This window comes from Corvus cornix, chromosome 4A (genome assembly GCF_000738735.6).
Source record: "Corvus cornix cornix isolate S_Up_H32 chromosome 4A, ASM73873v5, whole genome shotgun sequence".
Taxonomy (NCBI): Eukaryota; Metazoa; Chordata; class Aves; order Passeriformes; family Corvidae; genus Corvus; species Corvus cornix.
In genome coordinates, this window is record NC_047058.1 from 9,220,779 (window position 1) to 9,236,834 (window position 16,056).

Sequence of the window (16,056 nt, forward strand, 5' to 3'; positions counted from 1 at the left end):
GAGAAAATTCGTCCTGTAATCATTTACTAAGCAAACCATATCAGTTATGCTTTCTTTTTTATTTTTGGCAGAACAGAACAAGTAGTATATATGCAAAACAAAAAGCAGGCATCTAAAATGCTTGATTGCATGAGCATGAGGTCCAGATCCAAAAGTAAAAATAATTTTCTGTGACTTACCAGAATTTCTCTTTGACACGAGCTTCAAATTCATGCTGACTACAGTACAGATCACAAGGACCAAGAGAACAAGAGGCTTCATCTTTCACTTTCTGTGACAGCTGAAATGCAAACATAGTACAAAGTCTGAACCACAGCTTTTCACTACAACAAAGCAGCAACTACAGGTAAACATTTCTCAAAGAACCATTACAGGGCAATAGCTTAATGTAACAACTTCTGGGTTTATGTTTATGCAGGAGTAGGAAAACGTAACAGTTCAAAGTAACCATGTATGAACAATTTACCTCTGACTATCACACAAAAGGGTTGAGTTTTTTTAAACGACATCTCAAAAATATCACTTTGCTCTCAAAGAAAAAACCACAGTTTATTTGAAGTAGTATGGGCCTAGTCTGGCAGATCTCTGTATTTTATTTAAGAGGAAGACCCTGATGGTCATAATTAACTTTGTCTCATACAAACAGGTCACACACTTAAAAATTCATACTGTTCAGGAAAAGACACAGAGTAAGTTATTCATGCAATCTCTCTTAGCAATCTTACTTTCCCCCTGGTGGCTTTGTAAAAGCTCCAACAATGTCTACAATTGCCTACAATTAATGCTGTTCCAGAAATTTGTCCTATACAACAAGGTAAAAAAAGGCAAACAAAACTCAGAAATCAATGAATGTAGGTCTCAGGAGTCTCTCCTGTGAAGTTTACTACTTACTTTATATTATTTACATTAAAAAAGAAAAAGGGAAAATCTAGTTTAGAATTTTATTTCTAATTTTATATAATTACTGGAACTAATTCTATTTTCCTGTCCAAGTACCAGGCCATTCAAGAAAAGATAGCAAGAGCAAACTGAGGCTCCTTCTCTGCACTTAAAAACAGGTAGAAAAAAAAACCTGAATTCATCAAAGCCCATCTCTCTCAGAGAAAGAGAGATGCTTAATTATAAGCTAGAGTCCTCAAATACATGCTTAGCTTGAAGTCATGGGCCTTTAAGTGGCTTGATATATTTAAACTCCAGGAATTCATCTCCGTATAAGATACAGACTTCAGATCAGGACCCTTATTATCAGATAAAGTGGACAGTCATCTAAATCACTGTGAAATTATTATTTGCACCAAAAGATTCAGCAAACATTTTACAGCAGTTTCAATTAAACAGAAATGCACAAAACTACCTGCATTAGCACTCAAAACTGAGGCCAATGAAACAGAATCCTCCTGCAAATGCTGTAACATATCTGCCCACCCAGCCCACTCAGAGGTCCCAAACCCTCAACTTCAGGAGCAGCCCAGACCCTTGCAGCTCTGAACATTTGCCCAAAATGACAAAGCAGCAAGAGGGTGCAGTGTCCTGCTGTTCACTGAAGCTTACTCGGTTTAATATGAGTTTATTACATCAAATATTCTTCCCTTGTAATTTTATTACTGGCCTACCATCGTGTGAAGAAAATGTAAGGAACCCTGTATAATCTTTTACACTACAGGAATTGTGCTGCTATTCAATTATTTCAAAATTACCCCTTAAAAATGAAGTTCTCTTCCTCTCACCTTACCATACTACAGTCTATAAACAGGCAGTGGATTTTTTTTCCTCCCTGAATTCTATGGCACTTTATGCCTATTGATTCCTCACAGTAACGATGCTAAGGTATTTTCAAGGAATAATATGAACTGAAAGCTGTCTGACAGTGGTTAATGACAGAATTAGCGTTCATTCTTCCTTGACCTCTCCTTACAGTAACACAGTCCTAAAACAAGTAAGGCCATCTTGACAAGAGAGCTTAAAAAAAAGGAATTGAACTAAATCTTTTGACAGATAATTGTAATGATGATGTTATGCTAGAATGATTTTCAAGTATAGCTTTGCAAATTACTTTCTCCACTTTTCTCCCTTCAGTTATTGCAGCTGAAATATGGAATTCCTAGGTCCTTTTTCACATGGGTCTGTGCATCTCCACCCCAAACAAGCTACGCTGCATTAAATACATTTAAAAATTCAAAGCAAATTCTGCCAACCAGTATTAATGCTAGGCAGAGTGGAAAATTCTTGGTTCTGTCAGCATCAATAGGAGTTTTACTTTTTGAAGCCCTGGTCTCACCAAGGCAGTCAGTCTCTGTACCTCCACAAATCAGGAAAATAGAGCAGGAAAAGGGCAAGAAAACACAGCACCACCCAGTCATTCAAAATCAAACCCAAAGCCTCAGCTTGTCACACCTGACACAATTCCCCTGATGCTGGCATGAAAATACACATCAGAGTCTGAAGTGTCACCTCCACCATGGTAGACATTCCACCAGGAAGTGGGATCAGTCACACCAGTGTGACCAGTGGGTCAGCTGATAGTCTGTCCTGAGACAGCAGCCAGCTACAGACAGTCAGGCTGTTCAAACTGCCCTATCAGAGATGTTTTTAAACATTCAGGTTAACAAAGAACAAAAGATACAAAATAAGCTGTATTTCCCCCAGAAGAATGTCCAGCAGCCAGAAGGAAGGTTGGATTGGCTTGAAACTAAGTTCTAAATTTGCTCAGGAGATTTTTGGAGCTGAGTGTGCCAAGATTCTCCCCATGTGTCCCAACAGGACTGGTCTCAACTTTCTCCTCAGGCCCATTCACTCACCCATCAGGCAGCGGGATGGACTACAGACTCAAGCCAGCTCTGTGCATGGCTTCTGGGAATAAACGTGTAGTGGATGTCTATGGTCTGATGAAGAACATGAAGAAAACTGTGCAAGCTTGACGAGACACAAGATAGAATAAACCAGTCAAAGTTCAATGCCACTTCCCTCCAGGCAGGGGCTGATTTTGCCATTTGACAAACTTTCCCCTCACAGGCACTGAGCAGCATTTCCCTGAGGAGCCACTTACTCTGATGCTGCAAACTCCAAGCAAGTGTGAGTAGGTGCTCACAGCTGTAACAAGAATGTAATACTCTATTGGATATGCCTCATAAGAGGGGAACCAAGTCCACACCATTCCCAGAAGACTGAAGACATCTTACTCAATAAAGACAGAAATACCAATTACAGCCAACTTGCCAAAAATCATCAAGAGGAAGGAAGAGAGACACAGAATGAAGTGCTTGTTGACAAAGCTGAAAAGATCACTGGTCAGAGCCTTGTTGTGACCTGCCACGTTGTATTCGTGTCCAGGTAAGTAAAGGGAGGTTGCCACTATCAGAGGGAGAAGTGTAGGAGAAGCAAGGTGTGACAACTTAATTCTTCATCATTGCATTGCCAACAAGGTCACTCCTTCCCTCTTCACCCCATCTGTGCTAGACTAGACTTTGGACAACTGTCACAGTGTCCTGTAAGCACCCAAAACTACAAAGGGACCAGGCTGCAATGCAGCACAAATTTTGTTCTTCTAACAAAAACCATCCCAACTCCTCTGTTGAAACGCCCTTCACCTCTGTTGAAAAACTTATTTCTTCTACCTGAATCCTCAGAAAACAGAGCTTGGGAAATTGCTGTTACCCATTTCCTTCATGTACTGCCTGCTGTCTTTCCAGCACCCACTTCAGCTCACATGGCTTCTGGGACTCAAAGGAATTTCAAGTGACAAGGTTAGAAGGAGGCACTTAGAAATGAGAAGAAAATCAGAGCATTAAGATTTTGCACAAAACCCAGCATTGAGATTCCCAAGTTCACACTTTACTTATAATTTAGCTTTGCTCTAATTCATACCACAAGATTTGTTTATGCAGTGCTCCTTTTTAAAAGGAAACAAGAAGAGAAAAGCAGTGCATGTGCACTCAGGCACACATCTGTGCACAAGCTGAGATTTGCTGACACACCGTGAGGCTCTGTAAGTTCTGGTTTCTCCACAGAAGCTGTGATGCAGAAGGCACTCATTAAAAACAGCGACCCACCTCTTTAGTGATTTCCAATTGTCAGGTTTTGTTGCTCAGATATCTCACAAAAATAAATTACTGCTTTCACCCCCCACACAAAGGATGAAACGGCAACAGTAATTCTTTCATTGTCTTTACAATAGACGAGATGGTGAGTCCTGTTCCTTTCTTTTCAAACCATTTCCCCACTCCACTTTTTAAGGCTTTAAATTTTAATATGAACTCACTCTCAGGTCTTCTCTTTTGCCAACATACCACACTGAGCTGTTAATTACTAAAAGATTTTCAGCCCATATAATATGTTGGTTGGAAGCAATCCACAATGGGCACCAGTTCGTTTTTGTTGATAGCTGAAACAAACAAAAGATACTTAAGATCAGAGATGCATGCTAGCTGAAATAATGTATCTTTAGCTCTACTTGATACAGGTCATGCAGCGTTCTTCGCTCTGCTGCTCAATGAGCATCAAAGAATATTTCATTTTGCCTAATTCATTGTGCATCTCCACCATCATAACCAGCCACTTAAGTTGTCTAAATACACAAGGAACATTAATTCTACAAGGCAGTGTGCATTCGGCATTTGTCTTGCAGGATTTAAGTCTCCACTGGACTCAGGTCCTTAACTACACTCACATCTGCCTCATTTTCCTTGTTCAGCTGAAATTTAAAGGGAAATTTTAAAATGAGGGAAGCATGGTGTGCCTGCTCAACACAGTGCTTGCGTTATGCAAACTGGAAGTAAACAGCAACAATAAGACAACATCTAAACTGTTTGGGATTATTACTGGCTCAGCAGTGTATCACCTGCATGACAGTAATACAAGGAAAAAGCAAGGTCTTGTCCTGACAAAGCAAAGGGAACCCTCAGTTAAATACTGACAAGGTTATAATACTTACCTGTAATGATTCCCCTAAAGGCTGGGTGCAAAAGAGAAGGAAAAAAACCTAAAACTCACAGATTTTCTCTGATGTGAAGGGAATAAACTCAGAATTGTATCAGTTATTTCAGAAGAAACAAACAGCACCACCCCTTTGGTGCTAACACCGAGGTTTTGTTTGGAAAGATTGTAATGCTTCCACTAAAAGATTAAATATCTTCCAAATTGAACTATAGAAGATACCAAGTGCAGAATCTTAAAGTTTCAAAAAGCATTTTACAGTGTAACAGAGAAACAAAAAAAGGGGCTTTAGCACCAAGCACAAAAGAAAAATACTGCGGATGGCCAACACCCCATAACTTCTCCCATTAATATGTCCGGCTGCAGAGTGTAGAAGTGATTTTAGTTATGGTAAAGTGGCAGTCAGACTCAACACTGAGCAAACTGCTGGCTTGCCCTGTAGAGAAAACCTTGCAAGAATTAACACAAAAATCTTTTCTTACAAGAATTTTCTGATCCAACAGCTCCTTGAAATAGTGCTCATTTATGGAGGAAAAAAAGAAAAAAAAAGAAAAAGCAGGAAATGGAAAAATCCCCTGAAATATTCCAAGTATAGATAAAGATTACAATATCTATAGCATCAAAACACTAAAAAGAGTGATGAGCATACGATACATGCATGCATCTAAATTGCTACTAAGAAAATTCGATTAAAATCTAAGCAGCCCATCTTAACAGATTTGTAAACCAGAAGAACTAGGACTACTCAACACTGACTAGCAGATGGGAGTTCTATCAGCTCACACCACACACTGACCTCGATTCCCTAAGCAACTCACACAGAATTCAAGTTCATTATATCTTCAAACTAGATTTTAAATCCCTGAATCGTACTCGCCCCTCATTGCAGCAGCTCCTGCACTCAGAAACATAGAAAGCAACTGTAAGGAGGAACAAAAATGACAAAGGAGTGAGAAAGTTGGCTACTGGTTTTTAAGCCTCATGCCCAGCTGCACCATCAGTGATGTACTGACTCAGCACTACCCTGGATTCTAGAGAGAACTACTGTTCAGCCTTAACTATTGCAATATTCTAACTGCACATCCTAGGATAGATGGATATGTGTGTCCAGTATCACAGCTTTTAAGTTCGAGCAGTCCAGGCCTTTTACAGACATTCAAAGTGAAATACATGTTGTGGGAGGAGGATTACAGCTGTACTGCAAGCTGTCATGGTTTATGAGGTCAACATAATGGATCAATTAATTTACAGCCTTTTTTTCCCCCTAGAGTAGAAGATATTAATACTCTACATATATTTACTCCTGCAGATTGTGGTTTAATCAATACAGTACTTCAGGCAACATGAAGTACTGTAGGAAATGTAAAGACCCTCAGAGCCAGTTTAGGTTTACAAAATGAGGCTTAGCCTCTCACCACCTTGCAGAAGTACTTAAAAGCTTACAGAAAAGCCCACTGGGGGAGAGAAGAAAATACGAAGACAATCTACTCTTGGAAAGCTAAACATGTACACTAGCACTAAGGAAAGGGGAGAGATTTTAAGAATAATCTTAAATCAGCCTAAATCCTAGAATTGATGCAGTTACAGCAGGAAGTTCCCAATGAAGAGCAAGGTGCAGCAGTAATCACAGCCATTCGAGGGGAGAGAAGAGCCCCAGCCATGGGTAAACACATATGCTTCTCAAAGCTGAAAAGGTTTCTGGGCACTGCCCCAGGATGGCAAATTTCTTCTGAGCTGAGACAAACTCAGAGGCTACTCTCAGACCCAGCCCAGCCAGCCTGCCCTGGACTGTGGAAAAGCCCCGCTCAGGAAAAAAGGACTCTGACTCCTGTTTTTCAGATCTCTTGAGTGAAAAAAAAACCAAGTTGCTGATGAGAACTCTTAGGCTTAGAGTTACTGATAAACCCCGTAAATTCCAGAAAAACCGTGGCTGCACATGACTCCAGCTCTTCAGTTGCTGATATCCACAACAAACACCACTGCTCAGGTCATGGCCCTTTCCTCCTGAGTGCTTTAGATGGCCCTGCCAGCGATCACAGGTCTTCACCACAGAGCCTCAACTACAAAAGGAGAAGACATTTCAGATTAAAAGAGATGAGAAAAGACCATTCCCACCCACAACAATTTCACTCACTGCTCTCTGCTCTTATATCAATAAGGAAGTCTGTCCAATTCGCAGCTGCCTACACAGGAGCATTATTAAGCCAAAAGATTAGATGCTTTGCTGCTTTCATATTCATTCTAACCCTGCTCCCCAAGCAGCTTTTGCAGAAAAGCTATTAAAAAGGGAGAGAGACAGTTCAAAGGGAGGTCTCAATCCTGAAAGATAGCATATCCCTCCTCTTTCCCCCCACACCACTTCTCCAGTTCCCCCTGTGTTCCTCAAGGCTTGTTACAGAGGTGCTCAGCACCAACAGAACTAGATTTTAGACTGGGCTGCCATCTGCATGCTGAAATGTTCCCTGCTTTTACAGAGCCTTTAAAACAGGCCTCTTTCCAAGACCGCACAGCAGAAAGACTACAGCTGAAACTGTCAGCCGTATTGACTTTACCCCTGCTCTTATATACACCCATAGGTCTGCAATATTAACAAAGTAACAATATTTGCACTATTCATAGCAAATCTGGTCCACTTTCACTCCTGCACATTAATGAAACAGGCTCTGTGAAAATACAATTCTGCATGCAATGTGCTTAGAAATTCATTCCTTGATCTCATCTGTGGCCACACACTTCCCTAACTAATATATAATGCTCAAAGAAGACAGAATTAACAGGAAAAGATGACATACCAGCTTGTCAGGTTTCTTATAAAACACTCATCTAGTTTTCCACTTAGAAAACACAGTTCCAGATAAGCCAGACACAGCACTTTGCCGTCAGGAGAGGCAAGTTGCTTTCACTGAACTCAGCACCATCTCAGTTCCTTAGAGTGATAAACATATTCTTGATGAGGATTTTTTTTTCCCTTACATAACCAGAGACTGGACTTTACATATATGTATTGCCACATCTGTCTGAGTGAAAATAAGAATTTAATAAAGCAAGCAAAGAAACAACAGCCCCTCAGAATTTGAGAGCCATGTGAAACTGCTAATAGAATAGTACTTTGACACATTTTATGGAAATCTTGAAAACAATGGAGTTTTGTTCTGATGTAGCCAAAATAAAAGTAAAATACATATTTTATGTGCCCTGAATTATTATATTGCTCTGTCAAATAAACATCCTTGTTAATTAACTGTTACATAAAACAAAGAGAAGAGGGGTGGAAGGAATTTTCTGTAGTCCTTTTGGGGTGGAAAGGATTAGCCAAAACCCCACAGAAATTTCTAACACAGTCTCTCTCACCAGCTTTGTTACTGAATATAACACATCCTCAGTCCTCCACCAATTCCAAGGGGGTTTACCTGGATCTAGTACCAGATGCCAGAGGAAACCCTCACCATCAAAGCTAGCAAAAAGATTCTCCTTATTCTCATCAAGGGCAGGATCTCTTCTCCCTGTTTTCTTTTCAAGGCTGTTTAAAGAAAGATTTGGTTTTAGTTGGACATCCTGAAAAGCAAATTGCCTCAAAGTGCCTCTTTGTTTTGTGATACACTTTAAATGTTCACTTTCCCTTCTCGCACTAAAAGAGCTCCTGATAAATAGCTCAGACTCTCACTGTTTAAGAAAGGCTTAGAAATTAGGAGCAGACACAGTTTCCCATACAGCTCTTTAAGGCTGTTTAACAATTGTTCATAATTTAGCATCCCTTGATATTTTCAGCTTGAGCGTCAGTTTGAAGTGAGACATTACTCAGAGCCTGAATGTTTCAGAGAGCAGAAAAAGTCCATACACTATAAATGCTTTATTTGTACTTCTCACAGCGAGTACAACTTCCCTCAAACACACAGGTCAAGGCCACCAGCCCCAGCCATCCCTGGCAGCTTCCCACCTCAGCCAGCAGGGACAACTGGCTGCACATGCTCCTTGGAACTTTTCCTCCACCTCTGGTTCCACAAGGGCATCACAATTCAGGGCATAGAAAATGTTGAACAGCCTCTCCCTTCCAAATGCCACATAGAAGACACTGGTCTCCACAGCTTTAAGTGATTACTATAATATGTATTTTTCTCTCCCCAGGAAACAGCTGAGAACAGTCATGGAAAGAAATTACTCTCCCTATGCAAATCAACCAAATCCCCTTACAGGAACATCCCATCCAGACAGCCTGGATCCTCCAGTCCTCTCCAAGCAGGCAAAGCATCCCAAGAGGTACATGCCTCACATGCTGTCCCCATTCCCTCCTCCTTGTTCTCCAGCAGCCTATCTGCATCTCTGCTGGGTTCCTCACACACACACACACTGCCTCCAGCAGCTGCACGACACCTCCAGACACACACACTCCTAAACCCTCCATGGCTCAAGCTTATCCCACAGTGGCACAGCACAACACCCACAAGATCCTGAGACCAGCAAGTGTGCTCCTACCTGCCTCTACTTCCAAACTCCTCTGCAGCCGCATCCAGGCTTAAGGCTGCCAAGTCCAGTTTCTTCTGAGGCCCAGGCCTCCAGCCTCCATCAAATCTTCCTCCTCCTTCTCCCACACCACCAATCCCTGCCTGATCAGAAGTGATCTGTGAAACAAAAACAGCCCTTCTGCTGAGCTCACCTTCACCATATCAGGCTATGAATGCCTCCTGATCCTTTCAGGCTCTTTTTTGATCTGACTTCTTTTTGGAGAGTGGTCAGTCCCCCCACATTGGTTTCCAACAGCTTCAGCTACTGCACTGCTTCAAAGTGCAACCACCAGACTGGCAGCTCTGAAAATTAAAAGGCTTTCCATTGCTCTGTGAGATACAGAGCAGTTCAGACAACACTGGCTGATGCCATTCGTGCACTGAGGCTCCAGTAATTGTGTCGCATCCACTAAAATTGACTCACGCTGGCTGAGTGCATTAATGTGGCACACCTGGCCTTCCTTCCTACCTCTTGTGCAAGCAAATCTTCCTCCCTTTTCCCTCCATCCCCCCCCCCCCATTTAACTGCTAAAGCATCAATCATCAAACAAGTTGAAGAAAAACCTCCTATGAGCTTCCAGGTACCATGAAAGGAAAAGGGTGTGCTGCAGAGAACTCTTGAGCCCTACAAATGGAACAATCAAAGATTCATCTCTCTCTCCTATGCTCACCTACAGCCCAAGTAGGTGGGAGAGTATAAGGAAGTCTTGCTATCAGCTAACAACCCTGAATGTTCCCAGCTGACCACCCCTCCCCAATGCCCAGGAGCAAGCAAGAAGTGCACGCACACCCATACAGACAATTCTGTCTATGTGCTTTCTACCCTTGGTCACCAGCTAGAAAGCTTTAGTTCAGGAGAGGAAGGTCTCCCTTCACAGACTCAGATCTGGAGCATGCTGGAGGTGCAAGCTGCTGCCTAGCAACACAAGCACTCTGCAGGGAGGTCGGCCCAAGCCCCCGTCCTCCCACTGCAAGAGGTCTCCTGTGCCCAGAGAAACATCCTCAGAAGGGTGCAATCCTTAGTAATTTCTCAGAAAACCATCCTGCACATCACCACTTACAACCCCTGATGAATCACGGACTCGCTCCTGAAGACCACTGCCTGTGTCTTGGTGAACTGCCAGAACTCTCCACTTCTCATGCCCACTGCACATGCATTACACCCCACTGGCTTAGGGAGCCCAAAATCCCAAATCCCTGCGTGTCCCACTATCTCTCCTGCAGTCAACTCCACTGCAAAGCAAGCACTTCACTCTCTATGAGCTTCCACCCCAGACTTACCTCCTGCCTCGGGTATGGCATGAGGAAAGCTTTTCAGACACCATGTCCCCATTAAGGCTGGCCCGCTCCTGCCTCCGGCGGGAACCCCCTTCCCATGCACTACACAGAAGCAGGGCAGGCAGTCACTTGCTCTTACGGACACCACAGAAAGCCACGCAGCTGCACAGGTTTAGCCCTGACGAGAATCAACGTCCCCTTTTTGGCACGGACAGGAAGCATTTGGGGCGAATAAGTGCCTGTCTCGGGCATGAATGCAACAGCCACACTCACACAGTGCCTGGGCACCGTGAAACTGCTCTTCCTCGCAGCCCTTCCTGCTCCCGAGCCCACAGCAGCTCACCTCGCCTGCCTCCACCACGAACAATTCCCTGAACGACCTCAAACCTACCTGCACTCTGGTAGTAATATTGTAACATCCATAGACCAGACACACAGGCTAAAAATATGTTATTGTTTTATAAATAATCAGGATAAAAAAAAGAGAGTATTAACACTGCCGAGGAGCACTACAAAGTCCTGGCTTCTACCACAGTTGGTTTTCCCTCACGGTACAAACCAAGTTTAGGTGTTAACCCAACAGCCGCAGAAATTGCCAAAAGTACACAGACCTTACTACAACTTTGAGAAACCGCAGCTTACAGCATTTTCCACCAGAAACTTTTGATTCTTTGCGTCCTAGCAGAGATAGCAGTCCAGGGGCAGGCTCTCTGAAAACAGCTGCTGAATCCAAGCCACTTGAGAAATGTTTGATGCCTTTTAGCAGATTTCCATCAGACTCCAAAGGAAACCAGAGCAGCTTTATTGTCACTGAACTTTCAGAGGCAAACAGAGGTTTCAAGTCCCACTGTTCAGCACCCACCACGGTACCCCCGAGCAGCCAAACCTCCAAAGCACCGGCACCTCTTCAACAGACTCCACCGAGCTGCAACATCCCAAAAGGCACCTGCTCCCGTGGTTTTATTTTAAATCCCCGGCAGTAACACTTTTCCCGGGAAGCCCCGCACGCGTTCGCGAGGCTAAGAGACCCTCGGTACCAACCGAGACCCCCCACTTCGTGACAGAAAATATTCCCGGCCCCTCCAACAGCAGCAGGGCTCGATACAGGGAGCGGCGGAGCGACCGCGCCGGCACAGACGGCTCCGGCCCGGTGGATCCGCTCCGAGACCGGCGGCGCCGGGACGGAGAGCCGGAGCTGCGGCGGTCCCTGCCCGGAGCCCCTCGGGAGCTCCCCGGCACCAGCGGGACCCCGGGCTCCCTCCGCCTGCTCCGGAGCTGCGGGAGGGACGCGGCAGTAGCTGCACTTCAGCCTCGTCCCGCGCGCGGCGGCACCGAGGAGGGACGAACTTTTCTTTTTCCGAGGGAATTTTTTTTTTTAATAAAAGAAGAGAACTACCACGAGAAGCGCCGCGCGCGCAGGGCTCACCTCCCCAGCAGCTCCCCTCTAGGGCTCCATGCCGGCGGGCTGCGGACGTCCCCCGCCGCGCTAGCAGTGGGAGAGCGGCTGCCGACCGTGCTGCGCCGGGGCGGGCACGGCCCGTGTGCGCGGGGCGCAGCTCCGGGAGCGGCCGCTGGCGCCGGCCGGGTCGGGCGCAGCCGCTGCGCGGGGCGCGGAGCGGGCCCGGAGCCACGGCCCCGCGCGCGCCAGGTGCGCCCGCCCGCCCCGCGCAGCGCGAGCAGCAGCGCCTCCTGGCGGCCGCGCCTCGGCCCTGCACCCCCTGCCCGGCACCGCCGCGGCCCCGCCCGCACCGCGCCCGGGGCGAGCAAAGGAGCCCCCAGCGCCCTGTCAGGCCCCGACGGGGAAGGGACCGCCAAGGGACCCGTGCGGCCGCGCACGTGGCTCCGATCTCGGCAGAAGAAATGGCCAAGAGAGGGATGGAGGGCGCGTCAGCAAAGGGCTGCGGAGGGGTCGGTGCCTTACCGGGAGATCTGGCACAGCGCAGACCGAAACGGGCGGCACTGAACAGCCCCGCACCGGGGGCAGCGCAAACCGGGGCCAGGGCCGGGGCTCCCCGAGGGTCGCAGGCGAACGCAAACACTTCGGGAGCATCACCAGGGGCCCTTCCGCCCCTGCCCCGGGCAGTGCTGCCCTGGCCTCGGGCTGCCCGCACAGTCGCAGCGGTTTCACTGCAACGGACAGAGGGACAGCTCGCCCCAGGGGTTACAGCATCTGCGCTGAACGGAGAAGCCGCTTTCAAAACCGCTGCACATTTTCACACCATCATTAGCATCAGTTTAACCAGACTGCCTTCAACTGGGCCAGGCTAAGTTTCTCTTCCCTCACTCTGCTTCTGACATGGCACATCCATGCTTTCCACAGAATGGTAGTGCTATTTTTAGTTTCCCTGTGCTGCTTTTTATTCACTTTTAAATGTCTTAGAATAGCCCCATGCAGAATATAATCTACTGCATTTTGCTCAGATTCACAGGAGGACAGAGTTTTGTCAGGCAACTGAGATACAGGCAGAAAAATCATGGGACAAATTGCTGTAAGTGCACTTCAGGACTTTACAGTGCCGCTGCTTGGCCTGAGTGGTGCTGTGTCACAGGGCATGCCGTCGTCACTCCTGCACGTGAGCACTGAGAGGTTGCAAACACTGAGCAACACAGCAGTGAGAAGCTTAAAACATAAACACCAGCCAGCCACAGGAAAGCATCTTCCTCAGGAGACCATCAACAGAGAAATTAGCATCCCCTCAGCATCCTGCCCTCAAGCCAGAGCAGCTGAGAAAAGCCAGATCCTGCTCAGTCGTACACTGCTCACCTCAGCTGTGCATCAGCATCTTGCAATTACTGAAGTCAAGAAAACACTCGGCTGTGCTTTCGGGTCTTTATCACATATGCAGAGCTGACAATTAGAAACATTGTCTTATTACCTACAGACAAAGCAAATTTGAACTAGATACCGTACAAGGATGACAAAAATAGCAGCATTTTTAGGCATTTCTCTGAGTATGGAAGAGCCAGGAACCATCCTTTAAAGCCTCTGTAGACTCAAGGAGACAGTGTTCAGCCACCTTGTCCTGGAAGGCCAAGAACAACCAAACACAGTGACTTCTCCCAGTCCCAGATCTGGGGAGGACTCAGGCACACTCAAGGTATTCTTACATACAATAAATGAGCAAAACTATTGTAGAGCAGGATTGTGACAAAGATCAATAAACATTTTACTGCCTGTATAATTATTTTAACTAATTTGAAAGAGACAAAACTTTTCCAGGTGACAGACTTCACTAAGACACTGAAACCTTTGCTGCAATTCATAACCTCTGACTCTTCAGCTACTCTTTCACTTCTCCTGGCACGATTACAGCATAAAAGTGCTATTTAAAAAAATTATTTATCAAGTCACTTACTAAAGTCACTTTTTAGCTGAATTAAAATGTTTAAATCCTAGAAATAAAACATCTCGTGGACTCTGAGATATACAGGTAGGTGAAGATGTATTTAACGATACCTTGGACTTATACGTGAACTTTAAATGCATAGATAAAGTGGTATCACTAGAAATTCTTCAGCATTCTATACCAGTCAAGAAACATTAATTATTATGGTCACTATATGAATGTATATATTATTCATTAAAAAAAAAATAGGGAAGTATACCACTGACTGATTTTTTATTTTTAAAAGTAACTTTGTTTCCTTTATTCTGATGTTTTCCCAGCCTACTGTGGAAAATAATCCATTTTACCAATAAGAATAGTATGCTATACAGCTGTCACTCTTTAGGTAGGCTCAGGAGGAAGGCAAAGAGGAATGCAGTATGCATGGAGTTAAATACAGAGCAGAAGAGATCTGTAGATCCTCCTTCAGAGGAACTGTAGGAACAGCCTGCCATGCACCAAGCCTTAGGCTTGTTTCTGGTGTACCACTGAAGAAGTAGAGAGACCTGCTTTGGCATTTGTTTCTGATCTCTTTTTTGTTGTTGTTTTTTCATGTCTGGTAAAGCAGATCAGGGACCCCAGCTAAGACGTCCCAGGTGCACTGTGTTGTAGACACACTGAAAGAAGAGAGAGTTGACCTCAATAAAAATGGGAGAAAGAAAAATTATTCCAACTGTCATATCTGTCCATACTAGGAAGGGATGACCAAAAAGACCAGTGAACTTGAGCAATGTCAAGCAGTAAGTCTGTGAAGAGCAAGGAACCAAATACATTACTTCAAACCCCATTTAGTTCTCCAATCCTTGATTTGCTAAATCTCTCCATTTTTCTGCTAACCAAATTATTTCATGATGGGGCATTCTAGGGCTTTAACCCAATTGTCAGAGAATTCAGTGAAAAGAATTGTTTTCCACTGATTTCAGTTAGCTTTGAAAGAGTCAGGGAGACTTTCTTAATCAAATAAATCAATCTATGTGTGGACTCACCCACATCCATTACAATTAGATTGTAGCCAAACATCCTCGTCTGACAGCCACCAGCTGAGAATGCTCTCCCAGCTGCTCTTTTCTCACCTCCCAAGGACTGATGGATCTGCTGCTGCCTGAGTGCCTTGCACTCTGTCCCTCTTCAGTCAAATAGGAAAGGTTTGGTTTGACTTTAAACAGCAGAAATTAAAGAGCTTTCACATGAGCAGCTTGCTGGGGTACAAGGTGAGCAGCCTCCAGCACGAAGAAGGTAGTTAAGGAGGCATGAGTTGCCCTTATGAACCCTACCACTAACACAGCTAGTTCCAGAAGGGGCCATCCTCCATGCTGTGATCAGGAGAGCCCCAGTCTTGCCATGAACCCCTGCTGGAGGGGTTTTCAGCCACTGGGAGCTGGCAAAAGGGGGTTTTACCCCACGCGTGCCGACACAAAGAAGCCCGGAGGTCAACGCTAAAACCCCTCTGGAAGGGGGCACTCAGTGCCCACCACACAATGAAAAAGGGGTAGAGCTCCTCACCCAAAAGGGGCTGTATCTTCCAGTTGCTGTTAAGCAGGCACACAGGCGAAGGCAAAGAAGTGAAGAGAGGGGACTCTCCCTATGTGTTCCACACAGGCTTATTCCCGTCAAAAGACAGGGACGAAAAGGCCAATTGGGGGGAGGGTCCAGGGATCTTATATGGGTACAGAATAGGCGGGGAAAGGGATCTCAGCCAATGGGATAGAGACAAGCAGGTGGGATTGACAGGAAGGGAACCAATGGGAACAACACATAGGAGGGACTCAGGGAAGGATCCAATGGGGCATCGAGGAACAAAGAACTTTCTAGAACTAATACATATTAAAGAAGGGAAATGAATATACATCATTTCATACATAAAACAAAGAGACAAAATATTAACCAATCGGGGAAAACATGCAAAAGACAAAACAAGGGACTCACGGGTTCTCACCATGACGAAAAGTTACATGCTA

General features: G+C 45.1%; 1 protein-coding gene across 8 annotated transcripts in view; it reads right to left on the minus strand.

The window, feature by feature from the left end:
• Nucleotides 1–15,660, minus strand: part of IL1RAPL2 (interleukin 1 receptor accessory protein like 2) — a 396,752-nt gene extending 381,092 nt beyond the window's left edge. For 3 of the 8 annotated variants that reach the window (XM_039571946.1, XM_039571947.1, XM_039571944.1), the window contains exons 1-2: nt 12,139–12,287; nt 180–280 (exon numbers count right to left, since the gene is read on the minus strand). In XM_039571946.1, coding sequence (XP_039427880.1) covers nt 180–261 — 82 coding nt within the window. In that variant the 5' untranslated portion in view covers nt 262–280; nt 12,139–12,287. Of the gene's footprint in view, nt 1–179; nt 281–4,258; nt 4,341–9,405; nt 9,503–11,323; nt 11,477–12,138; nt 12,288–15,601 lie in introns of those variants that run through there. The other 5 variants (XM_019290846.2, XM_010407651.4, XM_019290845.2 and 2 more) reach the window with 5 other exon arrangements.
• Between the last annotated feature and the right edge of the window lie 396 nt (nt 15,661–16,056).